General features: G+C 32.8%; 1 protein-coding gene and 1 long non-coding RNA gene across 2 annotated transcripts in view; one reads left to right on the plus strand and one right to left on the minus strand.

Moving 5' to 3' along the window:
* Positions 1-1,277: 1,277 nt before the first annotated feature.
* Positions 1,278-4,893, minus strand: LOC119633419 (protein gurken). The gene is made up of 2 exons (XM_038026966.1): positions 4,290-4,893; positions 1,278-2,575 (listed from the first exon to the last, which is right to left on the minus strand). Exons 1-2 carry the CDS (start codon positions 4,351-4,353, stop codon positions 1,782-1,784), a joined length of 858 nt encoding a protein of 285 aa, XP_037882894.1. The 5' UTR covers positions 4,354-4,893; the 3' UTR covers positions 1,278-1,781.
* Positions 4,894-7,968: 3,075 nt separating this feature from the next.
* Positions 7,969-16,445, plus strand: part of LOC119633488 — a 22,945-nt gene continuing 14,468 nt past the window's right edge. The window contains exon 1 of the long non-coding RNA XR_005246873.1: positions 7,969-9,571. This is a non-coding gene — a long non-coding RNA (uncharacterized LOC119633488). The remainder of the gene's footprint in view (positions 9,572-16,445) is intronic.

Genomic DNA, 16,445 nt, shown 5'->3' on the forward strand with positions numbered 1-16,445 from the left:
AAAAGCTAATTTATAAATCCGTTGATAGACGTTGATAGGCGATAATCAATGCACTTGTTAAAGAATAAGAATTGTTTGAATCGTCTAAGTTATCATAAACTGGCATAAATTTCAAGTAAAAGAACAAAAATGGCTCTGACAATACAAGGACATTTTTCATTCTGGGACACAATCAGTTAAAAGGCTTTCTTTTGTACCGTAATTTTTCCATACATTTCGAAAAAAATTATTAATATTAGGCTGTCACGAAGGGGCGCTCAGATTAGTCAAATCAAATATTTTATAGTTCATCATTAAATTTAGGCTTCGGAATATTTTTCTCAACTTTTTAAACGTAAAGCGTGGCCGACTACTTTGCTTAAAGTTGGAAAACTACTCTTCTCGGTCCGTTGAATGTTTATGTTAATCGAACTTATACTACGACGATACGCACCACTACTAAAAATGTCAATAAATTCGTAGAACTGTTTGTCAGGCGGATGACTCTCGAAGGGGATTGCCGCCTTATCTTATGTTTTTTAAAATATAGAAGAAGCAAATGTTCTCTTAGCGGGTTAGGAAGTTCAGCATTGTAGTTGGCTTGATTAGAATCACCTCGATCCTTGTCTATACGGTTGTCCGTTCGTCCACCGGTCCGTCCGTCTGTTTTGTGTCGTTGTATTCGACTTATCGGCCACAGTACACTAACATGTTTTCTTTGGCCCAGAGGCTAAGGTCATTGAAATTTGTTCGGGCTGGACCGATTTTTCGACCACATCCTATACCTAGAAAGCGAACTGGGTGTAGTGTATTTAATCATGGTTTGTCGTTCCCTATACGGTTTTTAATGGTTTTTGACACTAACACTTTTGCATTTTGAATCTGCTTTGACTAAGAATTTTTATGAAAACGTTATCTGCGAGATCTTCTCACCCGCTGTTGCGATTTCGCCTTTCAATTCAAAGATTGCCGAAGATTATTTGGAAAGTCCTGCTTTATTACACACAAGTGTGGATATATTAAACATAAGTTTTTTCTCGATTATACGTCATTTTATTGTAATCATAAAATTAAGAATAAAGTACAAAAGCGAAGCAGTAAAGAAATATATAAACAAATACGTACGATTACAAAGAGAATGCAAAAGTAACTTAATAAGTTACGCTACACCAAAATGTGTATCAAGTGCAAATTTACAACAAAGTTGTTATAAACAACTGAAAGCGCCTCAATGCTGTTTTTGGAAAATTACGAAGAAAAAAATATATATATATATAATTATGATGATAATTATAACAACATATGAGAGAGAAAGAAATATTTTGAAGAAAAAAATGAGAAAGACGTACGCAGCCACGTACGAATAGGTAACGTTGTTAGTGTGCACACACATGTTACGTTTAATGAAATACTTTAGGAAAACTATTTATTATATGAAGGAAATAGCGCGCCTTTCCATTTATGTGGAACAAAATAAAAAGAAATAAATTTAAGTAAATTGATTAAGTAACGAATAGACGGAAATAAGAAAGAGAAATAACTAAATATTTAAACGCAAGACCGCCTACTGCGCGCAGCATCTCTAAAGATATCTTAGCGTAAAATAAAATTAATTTAAAGTAATTAATAAGTTATTGAATTTTAAGGAAAAGCACATTGCGTATATATATATATATATATATATACAAATATAAAAAGGAAAAGCTTTTCCTTCAAAAAGATAAACGGGAAAAGAAGCAGCTTTAACTGTACTCGATAGTTGGGGGAAGGAGGGACTGACAAGAGCGATTTTAGCGTAACGGTCATTCATAAAGAAGATGATTTGCCTTTTGTTGCAAACGCCAAGACTGACGCGTAAATTTATAAATCGGTTGACATTTGAATATGACACTCATACCGATCGACACATAAATAATTGTTAGAATAATCAGCATAGGAAATGAAAATACTACGCGAGCGGTTAAAATTTTTGGTTTTTGCTTAGATAACGACGACGGTGCAACATATTCCCCGATCTTACCGCCACCACCACCATCTAAATACACATACTTTGATTCGCAACGTTCACCCACATAACCGTCAGCACATTTGCAATAGAAAAGGCCAACCAGATGCACGAAGCAATGGCCTTTGTTCAAGCAATAATCTGTTGAATATTCTCCGGTACAAGGAGCTGAGAGTACATCACTCATAAAGGTGTACAATTGAAGGAAATTATAATTGGGATTATCATTAAGATTGTCTGAAGATGTAGGATTTTGCAATACGTTTGTTGCCGTTAAGCCTTTTGCTTGCAATGCTGATGAAAGTGACGCTATAGATGAGGATGACATCATGTTGTCCTTTAAATTGCTCTGACGATCGGTGGAATTAGTCATTTCTTTGGCATGAGTTTTATTTGGGTTTATCGCTATACTATTGATAAAATCTTTAACATGTTGTAGGTATTTTTCGATTTGCGGTTGAAATTCGAAGACTTCCTCTGTTCGATCGTTCTCATCAGGTTGTTGCGATGATTGTTGTTGCTGGATTTTTTGTTGTTCTATAGCTTTCAAAGTCTGTTCCTTTAAAAGTAATATACGGCTAGAACAACAATCTGAAAAAAAAATGAGAACGAATTAGAGCAGAGATTATAAGAACATGAGCTTTGAGTAATGGCTTAGAAAAATTGTCCTACATCAAGTAAGCCTTCGCTCAATAAGTCCGTAGCGTGACATATAAATGGGTAAGGCACGGATCGTTTGAATCTTGATAGTTTTAAAAAATCATAAAGGTTTGTTAATAGTCATCCCAAATGTGTATGTCATCCTACGAATTTATTGAGGGCCATGTTATATAAAAATTTCCTTACGAGCGAACAAATCTGTGAGCCAATCAAGTCCTATGGTTAGTAAACTTTCAGACAGATTTGAGTATACCAAATTTTATATAGCGATATCCGCTATATATCTGTGAGTCGGTCGGCTCCTACGTTTACCAACTCTTTTTAACTGTTCTGAATGTACCAAGATTTTATACCGACATGTAGTATATCTTTTAATAAAATTGTAGGATGTTATGCAGATGCATACGATTTCTAGGGAGTACCGACTTTCAAACGAAATATGTTAACTTTTCATAAGATTCTAACCATTAGTTTACAAAGTAAAAGTCGTTTTAGTGACGATACTTTTCTTGTTGAAGCGCAATGGAAAAATTTGAATTTCCTCTGTAGCATCACTAAAATAGCTAGATATGGATGCGCCAATAGTACCGACGTCTATATGTCTCCCTACGAATATTTTCGCAAAGCTTATCTCTGTGTTGCATTTTTTGGCGTGATGCGCATAATACGGTTAATACAAATGAAAAATTGAAAACTGATCGACATAAGATATGCCTTCGGACGAGATACTTTTTCCTGATGTTACAAATCGAATAACAATTCTAATACACTCATGTTGGATATAAAGACATTAAAGCAAAACGGAACGCCATCAGTATTTAGACGAGCGTAGTAGTAGTTGCAGTGAACAGCGTATGAGCTTCAATGGGTATTACAAAACTTGGGGGGTATTATAAAAGAATGGGGAGCACTTGCCACGTTCATCATTAGCCAAAACATTTGCTCAATATTAAATCGTATCCGTGATTTGTTATATTGTGACAAACATTTTCTTACATGTTCTTAATTTGGCTTTGTGATAATGCGACAAAAGCCAATACACAATAAAAAAATTACATTTAATAATAAACAAAAGGAAAAGCGGAAAGTCATATTTAATTGGATCGAAATGCTTTGAAACGTTTCATCTCTACCACGGAGATAAACATCTGCTTAAGGCCTGCATTTTTTGCATAGATCAAATACATCAATTCCGCCTATTTTGAAGTAAGTCTCCCACATCTTGATATGGGCTCACTTCGTTTACTTTTTTTTTTTCTTAAATGACCAATCACTCCCCTATTCGTGTAACACGGAAAGAAGTTATGGAAAATTAAACTGAAATCATTGAAAGGACTTAAGGCGTGAAAACTAAATCGATTAAACTACGTAGCTTTACAATAATGCGTTTCCTTTGTGCTTTGTGCAAACGAAAAACATTTCCATGTGCTAAACCATGTACTTAGTCGAACCATTCAATATGTAAAAATATGTAAGAAGATATTCATAGGAGATTTCAGAATATTGTACATAATAATAATAATTTATTCGCGCTTTTGTCTTTCAAGAGACAAAAAGATTGGTTTCTCATCTAAACCCAATAAGAATATTTTGCTCTCTTTAAAATTCTTATTGGATTTATTTACTTGAATTCATTCATTCTCACCTGTAACTGCGACAATTGTTGACAGCACAATAACTACTTTGAGAAAATTTGTAATGGCTTTCATTGTCTACTGCCACGCCTATATTTTCGTCGTTTTGAACAAATTTCAGGCCACTGGACGTGTTTTTACAGACAAATAAGTTGCAGTAACAAGCTATAAAACTTTTTTTTTCTTACTTAAATCGTTTTAGGTTATGTTTGACATGATGACTTCCAGCAACACATTAGCGATCTTATATATATATATACATACATACATATATATACATATATTTTTTTTTTTAGTTTTTTTTTTGCTTTAGCAAATGTCACTCATCTTTGTCAAACTAAGTAATATTTTATTATTTTACAAAACAAAAAAAAATTTTATATACACTTGTGTATATATATGAAGATTTATATTTTCTTATGCGCAATATATATTAAAACATCTTCCTTTGCTGAGACGAAAATAGACGCGGACACATTTTTATTCTTTTTGAATTTTTCATACAAAAATTCATGTAAACTGATGTCTCGCCCGAGATAGATATACACGCTAGTAGTGGCTGCTTAACTTGATCGCCGACCGTACGATGTGAGACTGTGTGATGAAAAGTTGCCAAAATGTATAAATTTCTAAACGCTTTTCCCTAAAATTCGTACACCGAACGAAAAAAAAATAAATTCAAAGAGATTTAAAAATTTTATGGATTTTTGTTTGTTGCTTTTATATCATTTATATATGTATATACCTACATATATATATATATATATATAAATATATATGTTTACGTAAAGAGACTTAAGAGCATTTAATATTATAACCATGTCGTCGTAAATGTTTCCTAAGAATTGTCATTCTAGAGTGAGGGAGATAGCAGCATAAATGTAAAAATAACAGATAGAAAGAGAAACAAGAGAAATATCAAGAGAAAATATTAAATATCGATAAATTTTTTTAACTCACATTTATTTCACGTCATCAAAGCAAAACTCTTTTGTTCTTGTTTTTGTTTTTTTTTTCAAGAATATAAAACAACAGTAAGAATGTGATTGAAATAATTGATTGCTACGAAAAAAGACAACAAACATCACGTTCTCTTTCTCTGTCACATTTGATGAATATATCAATAACGCAAGGAATGGGAAAAAGAGAATCTCAAAAGTTCTTATTGCTTAACGCAATTAACATAAAATGTAAAAATAAGTATTCCCCCGCGTCCACACGGAAAGTTAATTGACTTTTCAAACTCTCCTCTTTCGCAGTGTGCACGATAAATATCGAGTAGAGATTAAGCACAAAAAAAATGATTCAAAATTAAATGTCATTTCTTCCTTTCGATTTTCCGGTTTCTGAGCGAGCAATAAAACTTAATATTTCTAAATTTTAGTTTGGGGGAAATGAATAAAGGGCTTAACACGATTAATGCATTCGTAAACCGCACAGTCTGTCCGTTTTAGTTTCTCATGCTGAATCCGCAGCCCATTATTTTTGGAATCTTTTCGTGAAATTTTATACACCGACGTGCCTTGGCCCAAGAACGAAAATATGTCTAATATGATGATAATGGGGTCAACTTTTAAACCACTTCCCCTATAAAGCGTTGTTTTGTAGGGTAATTAATGGCCGACCATGGCCCACTATAGTGATTTTAGTTGTTTTTTAGGACTTTTAATCCAACAATGCAATGCGATTTACATATTTAACTACATATAAACAGGTAGAATCAAATCATATTTGAATATTTGAAAGATGCAAAGAAAGAATATTGTATTCAGCGCTTAGTTTGAGAAGCGGCTTTTTATATAATTAAGTGAAGTACTTGTCGAATTATATACCCATTTCTTTTACTATCATTTTTACGCATTGACCCGGGGAGCAACAACGTATAACCCGAAAACATGAATAACGTTTATTTAACGCTTTTATTAAACCCATTCGACTCATGTGATGGATTGGATGATTACTACAAAAAAGAGCCAATATTTTTCAGTGCAGGTTTCAAGCATTAGACAAAATTTCTAAATATCATAAAAATTTCATAAAACCACCTATAAATCGATTCAGCCTTGTCCTTTCAAAGGAGACGCAAGAATATATAGCCATAGAACGTCACCGTTTTGCGGTGTTTAGACAAACTATTCAAACTACAATGATTGATAATTTGAAAAATGCTTTTCAAAAAATGTGTAAATAACTTTTACTACCAACTAGCGGCCTTAAAAAGTTTTTCAAAACGATGATCGCCAAAAAGGAAATATCGTTTACGTGTCATAGATTATTATTATCATACTTTATTTACGTGAAGTTAAAGTTTTGGTTATTGTGGATTTGATTTAGATTTCTATAGCTCTTAGCCTACATAATATTTACGTTAAAACAAATTTAAAATTTTTTTTGTTGTTGTGGACAAACTCTTACTATAAAGCACATTCTCTGCGACTGCCCCAACTTTTCCTTGGCTAGAAGTATTGCATTTGGAACGATTAACCCTTTGAATATTCTACAATCAACTTCAGAACAGAATATCAATTCAATATTTTACTTTATTAATACTACTAAGCTTATTATCTAATATCCTTTTTTTTTTAAATTAGAGCCGATAGCCTGTGTTGCTAGTGCTCAATGTCTTTTTTTTTTTAGTCTAAGAATTCAATTCATTACTCTATAATTAAAATAATAATAATAATAATAATAAATTTAAAATTTAATAGATTCCAGTCCATCTAATTTTGATAATTTTGATACTCTTCCTGGGCATCTGTTAAAATGCAAAGTTGTCGGCAAAAGCCGCCTAAAGTTTTCCTCTCCTACTGTCTTCATTAATCGCGTGAATAAAGAACACAAAGAACAAAAAAGGAGCGCAAGTCCAGAGAAATCGTACAAAGCCCTCCAAAGAAGGGAATGTAACATTAAAGAAGTGCCTATAATTAATACATTAACAGCTTAATTACATGCGTTCATTGTACGTAACATTTTCGCTATTCATTCGCAAATTGAATAAAATTCCAATTGGGATTGCATGCAACCACATCGAACATATCAAACACACCTTTGTCTGCAAACTAACAACACAAAGTAATATTAGCAATGCAATCTATAAAAAATAGGAAAAGTTTATTTATTATTTGCTGTATGAGAGAGAAAGATTGAGAGAGAATTGGAAAGACAGCATATATGAATTCATAGACACAGCGAGTGAGAGATAGAGATAGAGTACAAGAGAGTTAAAAAAGCGATTTAACATGAGAGGCAAATGGAACTATCAAATAAGTTAGTTAATTTTTTATGGTTAGTGGTGTAAAAATACTAAAAACAAAACTTAAGCAAAAAAGAAGTGTAACAGCTTTTTGTTTTTGTTTTTTTATTAAAAAAAAATTAAGAAGTAAGAGAAAACAGATTCAAAAAAAAAAAAATAATAATATCTTGAAACAAAAGTCAAGCATTCAGTTAAGATCGAAACGGTGCAATCTTTATCGACCCAGAGCATAACCATAGAAATAAAACATGCAACATGCAACATGTAACAACAAACAAGTATGATGACATTAAACAATAATATGAAAGAATAAAACAGGGCCATACAACGGTTGTATTTCAGTTGAATTTTATCAAAAGAAAAACTAAGAACAATACTATATAAAATTTATATATGTGATCACTTTTATATATATAGTGAAGAAAAAATAAATAAATAAATAAATAAAGAAAACAACAAACAAGCAAGTAACAAGTAAGAAGAATAGCATATTCGACGAAAAATGTCCAGTTGTTCAGTCACAGCAGCATTTTCTGAAAATAAGACGAAGCACCTTTTCATCGCACGACATACGAGCAACTTCCAACGAACATTTTTTTGTTCGCCTTATCGTTAACTCAGAACAGCTCACGACAAAAATAGTAGCGCTTACGACAAAAATAATAGCGCTTACGACAAAAATAATAGAGCGAACTCACGTGTGTATATGTAAACGCAAGCATGTTTGTGCACGAGTTCAAAAGCATTAGCAAAAAGGTTGACCAACTAAAAACTGTCAGTTTGTTGGGCAGTCAAAGTGTTATGTTTTTTTTCTGTTTTTTTTCACTATTGAGTGAGAACGTCAAATAAGGCAAATAAGGCAAGCCATCAAAAAATCCCAACAAAAAAAAAGTCTTTGTATTTATATACATATATCCGCGCCTGTAGGTGTGCACATCGCCATAAGCCGGTTTTTGTACAAATTTTTGCCAGTTTTTAATACTGAGCGCAGAGAATAAAACTTTTTTTTTGTTGTCGTTCTCTAGACCCATGAGTGGCTTTTTGAATTTGCGAGAATAAAATTTCCTTGTTCTCTAGGCCACCGAGTGGCTTTTTCGAATTTACTGTTTGCACAAGCTCTCGCGAGATGAGTAAATTTTAGAAAATGTTTAGATTTATATGCAAGCAATTGTTTTTCTCTCATTCTTAGGCGCGAGTAAAAAACATAATTTTTATAATAAGAAAATTTTCTCTCAGAGCGAATAAAATTACAATAACAACGGTGACAACTGCTGCCAAGTAATCAAATGAAATTTGTCTCAATCTATATTCGGAGAGTGATTCGCGCGTAAATTTTTTTTATATATTGCACACTGCAAAGAAATTTATTTTGTTTGCGGTAGTGGTATATTGTGATGATTGTAAATCGAGAGCAGCAGCAGCTTACAGTTTTCACATTTTCACAGTCATTTCCTCGGATCGGATAGATGGTGTGTTTAGGTTTTGTGCATATGTGAATTTTTATTTCTTCTCCAATTTTTTCGTGGCTTTGTAGTGTGTAAAATATATATATACATAAATATGCAAAATCCAAATTAGCAATGCGCATACATATGCACACATACATATAATCTGCATTAAATGCATAAACCTAATCGCCCATCCAGTAATAAGTTTACGTGCGTGCGTGCGTGTGCGAATCTGTGCGGCTTTTAAAATAAAGATAAAAAATTTTACATTTTGCTTTCTGCGTTTAAAATTCTTTTAAACAAGAGTATGTGCAAAAAAAAAAAAAAAGAAGCAAGTGAACTTCTAAAATTGTAACATAGAAAAGAAGTAACAGTGAATTAGTGAAAACCTTTGCAAGAATGCAAAAACAAGTATTCTCTTCTTCGTTCTAAGCGAGAGAATGAACGCGCGCGACAGAGAGAGAAAGAGAGAGTGAGAGAAGAGAGAGAGAGAGAGTGAGGAGAAATCAATTAAATTCAATCAGCTGTTTTTCGGGTGCAAATGCAAATTTCTATAACAACAACTACAAAGCAACGCAACGTCAAAAAAAAGGTGCTTAGAAAAAATTCATTAAAAGAAACGAAAATATATATATATATATATATATATATTCATTAAAAGAAACGAAAATATATATATATTTAAGTTTTAAACGAAATCAGTTCATAAGTCAATCACTTTAAGCTAAAAATACATGTTGCTAGCAGGAAAATATGAAAACGGCTTACGAGCTTTGTGGAAATTTTTTATTTTATTTTCTTATTTACATCTAATTGCTGCACCTGCCTGCCTGTTAATGAGATGCTTATACTGTGCATAAACAAAAAAAATAAAAAGAAAAAAAGTTTGCTATTTATTGCATTGCAGTCAATGCCGTTACTGAACGTAATTCAAAACTTTTATTAACTAACAAAACCATAATTGAAATCCAGGAAAATGAAAAATTAACACTCGTTCCTATTGTTATTTCTATTTATTTATATAGACGTTGTGCAAGCAATAAGTATAAAAAAACAAATTATATATGCCTACTTGTCTACATATATACCTTGTATTCCATTCCATTCAGGTTGCATGTGAAAAATGAAAAGATAAAAAAACAACAACAAAAAAATTTATGGAAAAGAAAGAATAGCTTTTGTGTTATTTCTTAAAAAACAACAGCAACTGCATTCTTTATGTGTTTATTTTAAGCACACGCTTGAAGTAACATATACACATAAATATACATGTTTACCTTACACAAATGGTAATTCATATAACCGTAAGCTTAAATTTACATGCATACGGGCAAGTTCATTTGTCGTACTATAATGATGTACGTACGTGTTCATGCGTTCTTTTCGATTCTTATCGCTTGCAACGCTGACAGTCTGTCTATAAATTCTTTATACTCTTTTATGCCTTCGCCACCGTCCCTCTCTCACCTTGTTTGCTAGCCTGCCCGCCTGCCCGCCTGCCTGCCTGCCTGCCTGCCTGCCTGTTTCGCCTGCCTGTCAATCATTTATGCATACTTTTCTCTCTTCTCCTTAAGATCGTCGTATGAATTGTTTGCTTAGTGTTTCAAACTCTTATTACAGTCAATTGTTATTGTTGAGAGCTTCTTATCCTTAGGTGTATGCCTATACGTATACATACGTATTAAGTTTGTCATCTCAGTTGTAAACAATCTTGATGCATGCACAAGCCAAGTTATTATATATAAATTTCAGATTAAAACACTTTCAATGTATACATTCATGTTTACCAAACTGTTTATAAGCTAACAAGAACAAGAAAAAATGCTATTTCGAGTTGGATCGAATTTTGGATACTCATGCGTACATCCCATATTTTTCACCTTTCACCATCATGTAAGTAAAACTAACTCAAAATCAAATTTTTTTTATTCAAATAAAATATCAATACCAAAATTGAATCCATTCTGGGTATGTAGATCTGCCCAGCTCTGTTTGTCATTGTTAAGAAAACAAAAAAACACTTTCAAGATCGCCTTTCTCTGTCTGCGTTTACAGATAGTTAGATGTCAGTAAGTTAGCGTAGTTTATTTTGTTATTTCAATTCTTTTCAAAATTCGTTTGCATTTTTCAAATATCTATTACCCCCCTTCGTCGGTCAAGTCAAACTTTTTTTTATTTCGTTTGCCGAACTTGTGTATTGGCCTGAGTCGGATCAGTCAAATGTTTCGCAATTGAACTGATGATAACACCAATCAACCACTAGCCGAAGCAAGCTTTGCATACATATATGTTTTCCTGTTGCAAAGAAGCTAACAAAATTGCCAGTGTTATCCTTAAACTCATACAATTATTTTCAAGCCATCTTATGCTAGTTTGCTTTCATAAAATATCAAGAAAAAAAAAAAAAATCTCTGCAACAAAAATTGTGGTTAGGGTATAATTGGCGGGGCACGGTCTTATCTATATTAGTGCATGAGTCGAAGAGAGAAATTTTGCGAAAGCTTCCCGTTTGAGTAAGTGTGAAGCTTTCAAAAAATAATTAACTGCCATCGGCAACCAGTAATCGATTTGAAATAAGTTTTAGTGTAAAGTGATAGAAGAGTGAAAAAGATAGAGATAACCCGCAACAATATTATCCACCAAAGCTTGTCACTTTCGATCTTTTCTATTGCAAAAGAAATGTAAAAAAGTTTAAAGCGTAACCTCCGAATGGCTTTGCGGTCAAAATAAAAGACTATCTGGCCTAGAAGATGGCACTAAATCGCCGAAAACTGTTTTGAAAAATAAGTTCTGTAACTAACTAAGGAAATTTCATATTAGATACTTGGTCTTAACATTTTTCATGGAATCGCATTCGTGACGTAAAAGAAAACGTCACATGACCTCAGATTATTGACAACGCTGAAAGTCGGTAGGAAATTGTTTTATCAGGATAAGTACGATCTTTGGAAAGTTATGATAAACTTTAAAATTCAATTTCAAGAAGGCCGTAAATGTTTTGACAGTTCATGGCAAGTTTTCATCATGTTTATCATGTTTAGCCACGTCATCAAAAGCAATCAATATGAATTGTGTTTCTATTATAATTTTTCGGGCGTTTGTGTCAATTCCTTATGTACTAAGGCTTCAAAATACGCGAAAGTCTATGGATCAGGTTGCTGCCATGACTCGTCCTATGAAAATTGCATACCGCAGCTTTGTTCTTTCTCAGCAACATCAGAAGTTCTGTATGCGAAAAACTAATGAAAATCTCAATTTTCTAAATGAATTATGCTACACTTCTTCTAAACTTTCTATCCCATCCCACTTGCGGTACGAGGAGATAATTACGTTTGTGAAGATGTCTTCCAACACGCAGAAAGATGTGCAATAGATGTCACTTTTATTATGCCGATCAATTCGGAAACGATTTTAAGCTTCCGTCCGTCCGTCTTTTTTTTTCTGTCCAAACTGCAGACCGCAATTTTTGAGATAATTTGATGAAATTTGGCACACCGTCATGTTTTGCCTCAAGGACCAACGCTATTGAAAATGGTTCGCTTCCGATCACTTTTTTGACGACTTCCCATGTAAAGTCCTATTGTAAAACGTCGTTAAATGAATAAATGTAGTGTGGTGTAGGGTATTTGTTGATGGGCCGGGAGCCAATGTAGTGTTTTTGCTTGTTTTCTATTATTCGCGTTGTGTTGTGTCTTGTTGTCTCTTTGATATGCTTAAGGCTTTCTATAATTTTCTTCCATAGGCGCTATTTTCATTTATTATAAACTATTTTGCGGAAATCAAACCACAAACGTTCATTTCCGCTGAGTTTTTAATTTATCTCAACTCGCATTATAATTATTATTATAATAACTTTGTTCATTTGTACTGCAGGGATAATTTTTGTTATTGTTCTTGTAAAATCTAGCAAAATCACTCGAACTCGTGTGTATATCAACTAATTATCTCTTTTTTATGTGTCTCACTCACTCTACCGTAGTAGCTCTCTATTTTAATTTTTGTGTGTGAAAATGGAAAAAAAAACTCATCTAAAGCCCACAGTAACTGGAAAAATAATTAAATTGATTGAATATTTTGTTTTATTTTTGTGTTGTTTTTCTTTGATTTTCACTTTATCGGAAGGATAAGTGAGCTCGTGTGTTCTTATGACATTTGTTATATCAGGAAATAGAGGACGGGGGATCGAATAAGAAAAACATGCGCCTAACTTGAATTACTCGTTGGAACAATTTCGTCATTTTTATACACATTACTATAGGATGAGGGGGATATATACATTTTGTTAAAGCAGTTGCCACCCCCAAAAAGAAGCTTCAGAAATGTATACATGACACATAGTCTTGATAGGCATTAAATTGTAAATCAATCTAAGCATTTCCCTCCGTCCGTCCGCCTGTATGCCGTTCTAACTATATTTGGTCGACATTCTGCTGATAGTAGCCATCGGCTGCAAATTTAGCTGAAAAATTGGTAACTCTTGCAAGCAGGTTCGTCTTGAAATCCAATCATCCAAGTCAAATCACACGATGGATAAGTGGCTTTAAATAGCCAGACCTACTCGATAAAAGGATTGTCAATCAAATCCTCCTAAAGACATTAAAAGGCATCAAGTGTTTGGAAAATTTACATCTTACCTATGCTATAAGATATAAAACCGATATTTTATTTAATCAGACCCTTAAAAATAAATCTTTGTCTAAAAATTAGAAATTCAATATCATGAAATGTAAACATAAAGAAAAACAACTAAGAAAGTTATATACGGGTTGGGGTCGAATCCTGTCTACGCCCTGCCATTTATTTAACCGTTCCAATATCTAGAAGTTTTAAGTGAGCTGACAGCCGTGCTTGATTTGTTTGATGCTTAGATAAACAATATTTCTTTGTTTGTATGTTTTATGTTATAAATAATGGGTGGAAAACTTGAAAAAAGTGAAAAGCATTGAAATATGACATAACTTGCACAAGAATGGTAAGGGCCCCCATTACACAAATTTAGATGATATCAGCGCTGTATCTTCCCTAATGTACGACTAGTAAGCAAAAAAATCCGCAAATTTTTTTTGCCTTCAGTTTGCAGTTTACGTCGATATTCGACTATTTTCAATATCAATCTGCCTACGAGAACTTCGAATATTTTGATCAATATCTCAATTTTTTTTTTTTTTTCCAATCAGATAAAGTGTCGATAATATACATCCATATGGACACAAAAACCAACGGACATCGTTAGATCGATTAAGAATTTGACACTGATCAAGAATATATGTTTTGTTTTTTTTGGGTATTGCAAACATGATGACAAAATGAGTATATTCCCATCTATCATGAATAAGTAAGAAAGAGAAGGAAAAGCAAAACATGTATACATGTGTTCGTGCTAGAAGAGTACCTCTAAGCCGTAGTAGTAGTAGTAGTAGATAGTAGCAAACATATTAAGTTTAATTAGCGAATCAAATGAAGCGTTGAAGATTTAAATCTAATTTACGTACGTCATTGATAAGAAGCGCGTATTAAGGTGAGTTGGCTTGATAGCATTATATTTAATTAAATAGCTTGATATGAAAATTAACTCAACGAAAAACTCGTCGTTAGAATCTAGATTGGTTGAGGTATATAAAAGTAAGATTTCTAGAGAACGGCTAAGAAAATTGAACTTAACCTCAAACTACTGAAGCCAGCGAATGAATAGCATAAGGTATTAACTTAACTAAAAATGGAAAGGCCTAAGCTAAACGTACATTGGTTTTGTGAAAGGGCGCATAGTATTTTCGTAAAACTTTATCTCAAACTTGAACGACTTTAATATTTTTTTTGTAACCACCAGTGGAAGACGGTGATATTCTCACTTTGATTTCTTCCCATAATGTATATAACACCCAAAAGGAAATTTCAGAGACCCTATAATGTATATATATTCTTGATCAGCGTGAAATTCTAAGTTGATTTAGTTAGCCATTTTTGTCCGTCTGTGGATTTTTGCTCGTTATGCGAAAATTATAAAAGTTAGAAGGTTGAAATTTTCCGAATTTACTTTACGAAGTGCTCAACCCTTTACTCGCAAAAATGGAAAACATCCGCCATGCACACATAAAATTACAAGTGATTAAATTTTGTTCTTTTTCACTTTTTTAACTTTTTATGCTTATTTCTCATAAGGGGAAATAAGACCGAAGGTTTAAAACTATTTCATACACTCCTTAAATGAAGATATATTATCGGTCTAAAAATGGGTTAGTTTGAGAAATGAATACGGTAGACGCCGCATAGCGATTACTTTTTTTTTTAATAATACTAGCGATATGGGTATTAAATAAAAGAACTCGGAGAGTAGAATCCTTCGAATTTAAAACAGTATTAGATTCAATAAGACATAACGGATCAATATTTATCTTTGCTTCATTACTGTCAATAATGTTATCGCCCTGCTCCCGTGTATTATAATGAAAACTTGCTTAACATTCATATAGCTTTAGGAAAAACTTTATATGGAAAAGAAGAAAGACGAGAAAGTTTAGCGAATTTATGAAGAATGAAAAATATCAGTTTGCAATACGGTATTGAAGTGTAATGGGCTCTATCGAAGAACATTTTGCGATTTATCATTCGTATAGGCGCCGACGTATCGGCATTAAGGTGCGAACGCTTTTGCGAATCGATATTTAAAATAATAAACACCTGCTTTATTAAAATCTTGATAGCTTAGCATTTGCGCGATGTCGCTTAAAAAGATCATTACGTTTAGATATTATTTGAACTTTGACATAAAAAATTAATTTTATAAATTGTGTTTTTTCTCCTCTACCTACATATAATAATAATTTTGCTTCTCATTGTTTAAGGCGTGCTGGGTAGAAAAGCAAGTAAACGTGTTTTGTTGGCTTATCCTTTTTCGTAGACTTGCTATTTTTTCTTTGAGTTCCACATGAAAATTTCATCAGTTGCTGTTTAGGTTAAACCAATTAATCGCTTAAAACTTTTTCACACCCTTCTTTTTTTTCTTTTCTTTTTTACTTTTTTTATTACGGAAATGACTTTCATCTCAACCTTACCTCGTTCGTAAAGCGACTCGACTACATCTCCCCTTTCCCATCATTTTCATCACACCTATTCTTCCGCTATGTATGTGTTGCCCATTCATTCAATCTCATTGTCAGCATTCTTTATTACAAATTTCTGCAAAATTAACTTTTTTTTTTTCGCTTTAATGTAATAGTTACCCTTCTGTCCCGACCCTATTATAACCATCATTGAAAAGTTGCAATGAGCCCATTAAACTTCCTCTGCAGTCTACATGCAATGAGCTTGGTTATGTGAAACGTGTTACAACACATTTTAAGCTATTAAAGTGTATGTGTTACGCTTACAGGCTGAAAATGTTACATCGTCATTGCGCTGTTTTTAAATGTTAAGTTGGCAACAGACAATAACGCTATCCATACTGAAACGTACTAAAAAAAAAAAAA

Source organism: Glossina fuscipes, unplaced genomic scaffold, assembly GCF_014805625.2.
Source record: "Glossina fuscipes isolate IAEA_lab_2018 unplaced genomic scaffold, Yale_Gfus_2 2, whole genome shotgun sequence".
NCBI classification, from domain to species: Eukaryota; Metazoa; Arthropoda; class Insecta; order Diptera; family Glossinidae; genus Glossina; species Glossina fuscipes.

What these genes read in the sequence shown, in the direction of transcription:
- LOC119633419 (XM_038026966.1), bottom strand. Translation starts at nt 4,353, where the DNA reads ATGAAAGCCATTACAAATTTTCTCAAAGTAGTTATTGTGCTGTCAACA. An exon ending in AACAATTGTCGCAGTTACAG is followed by an intron (nt 2,576 to 4,289) that starts GTGAGAATGAAT and finishes TTTTTTTTTCAG; the next exon opens with ATTGTTGTTCTAGCCGTATA.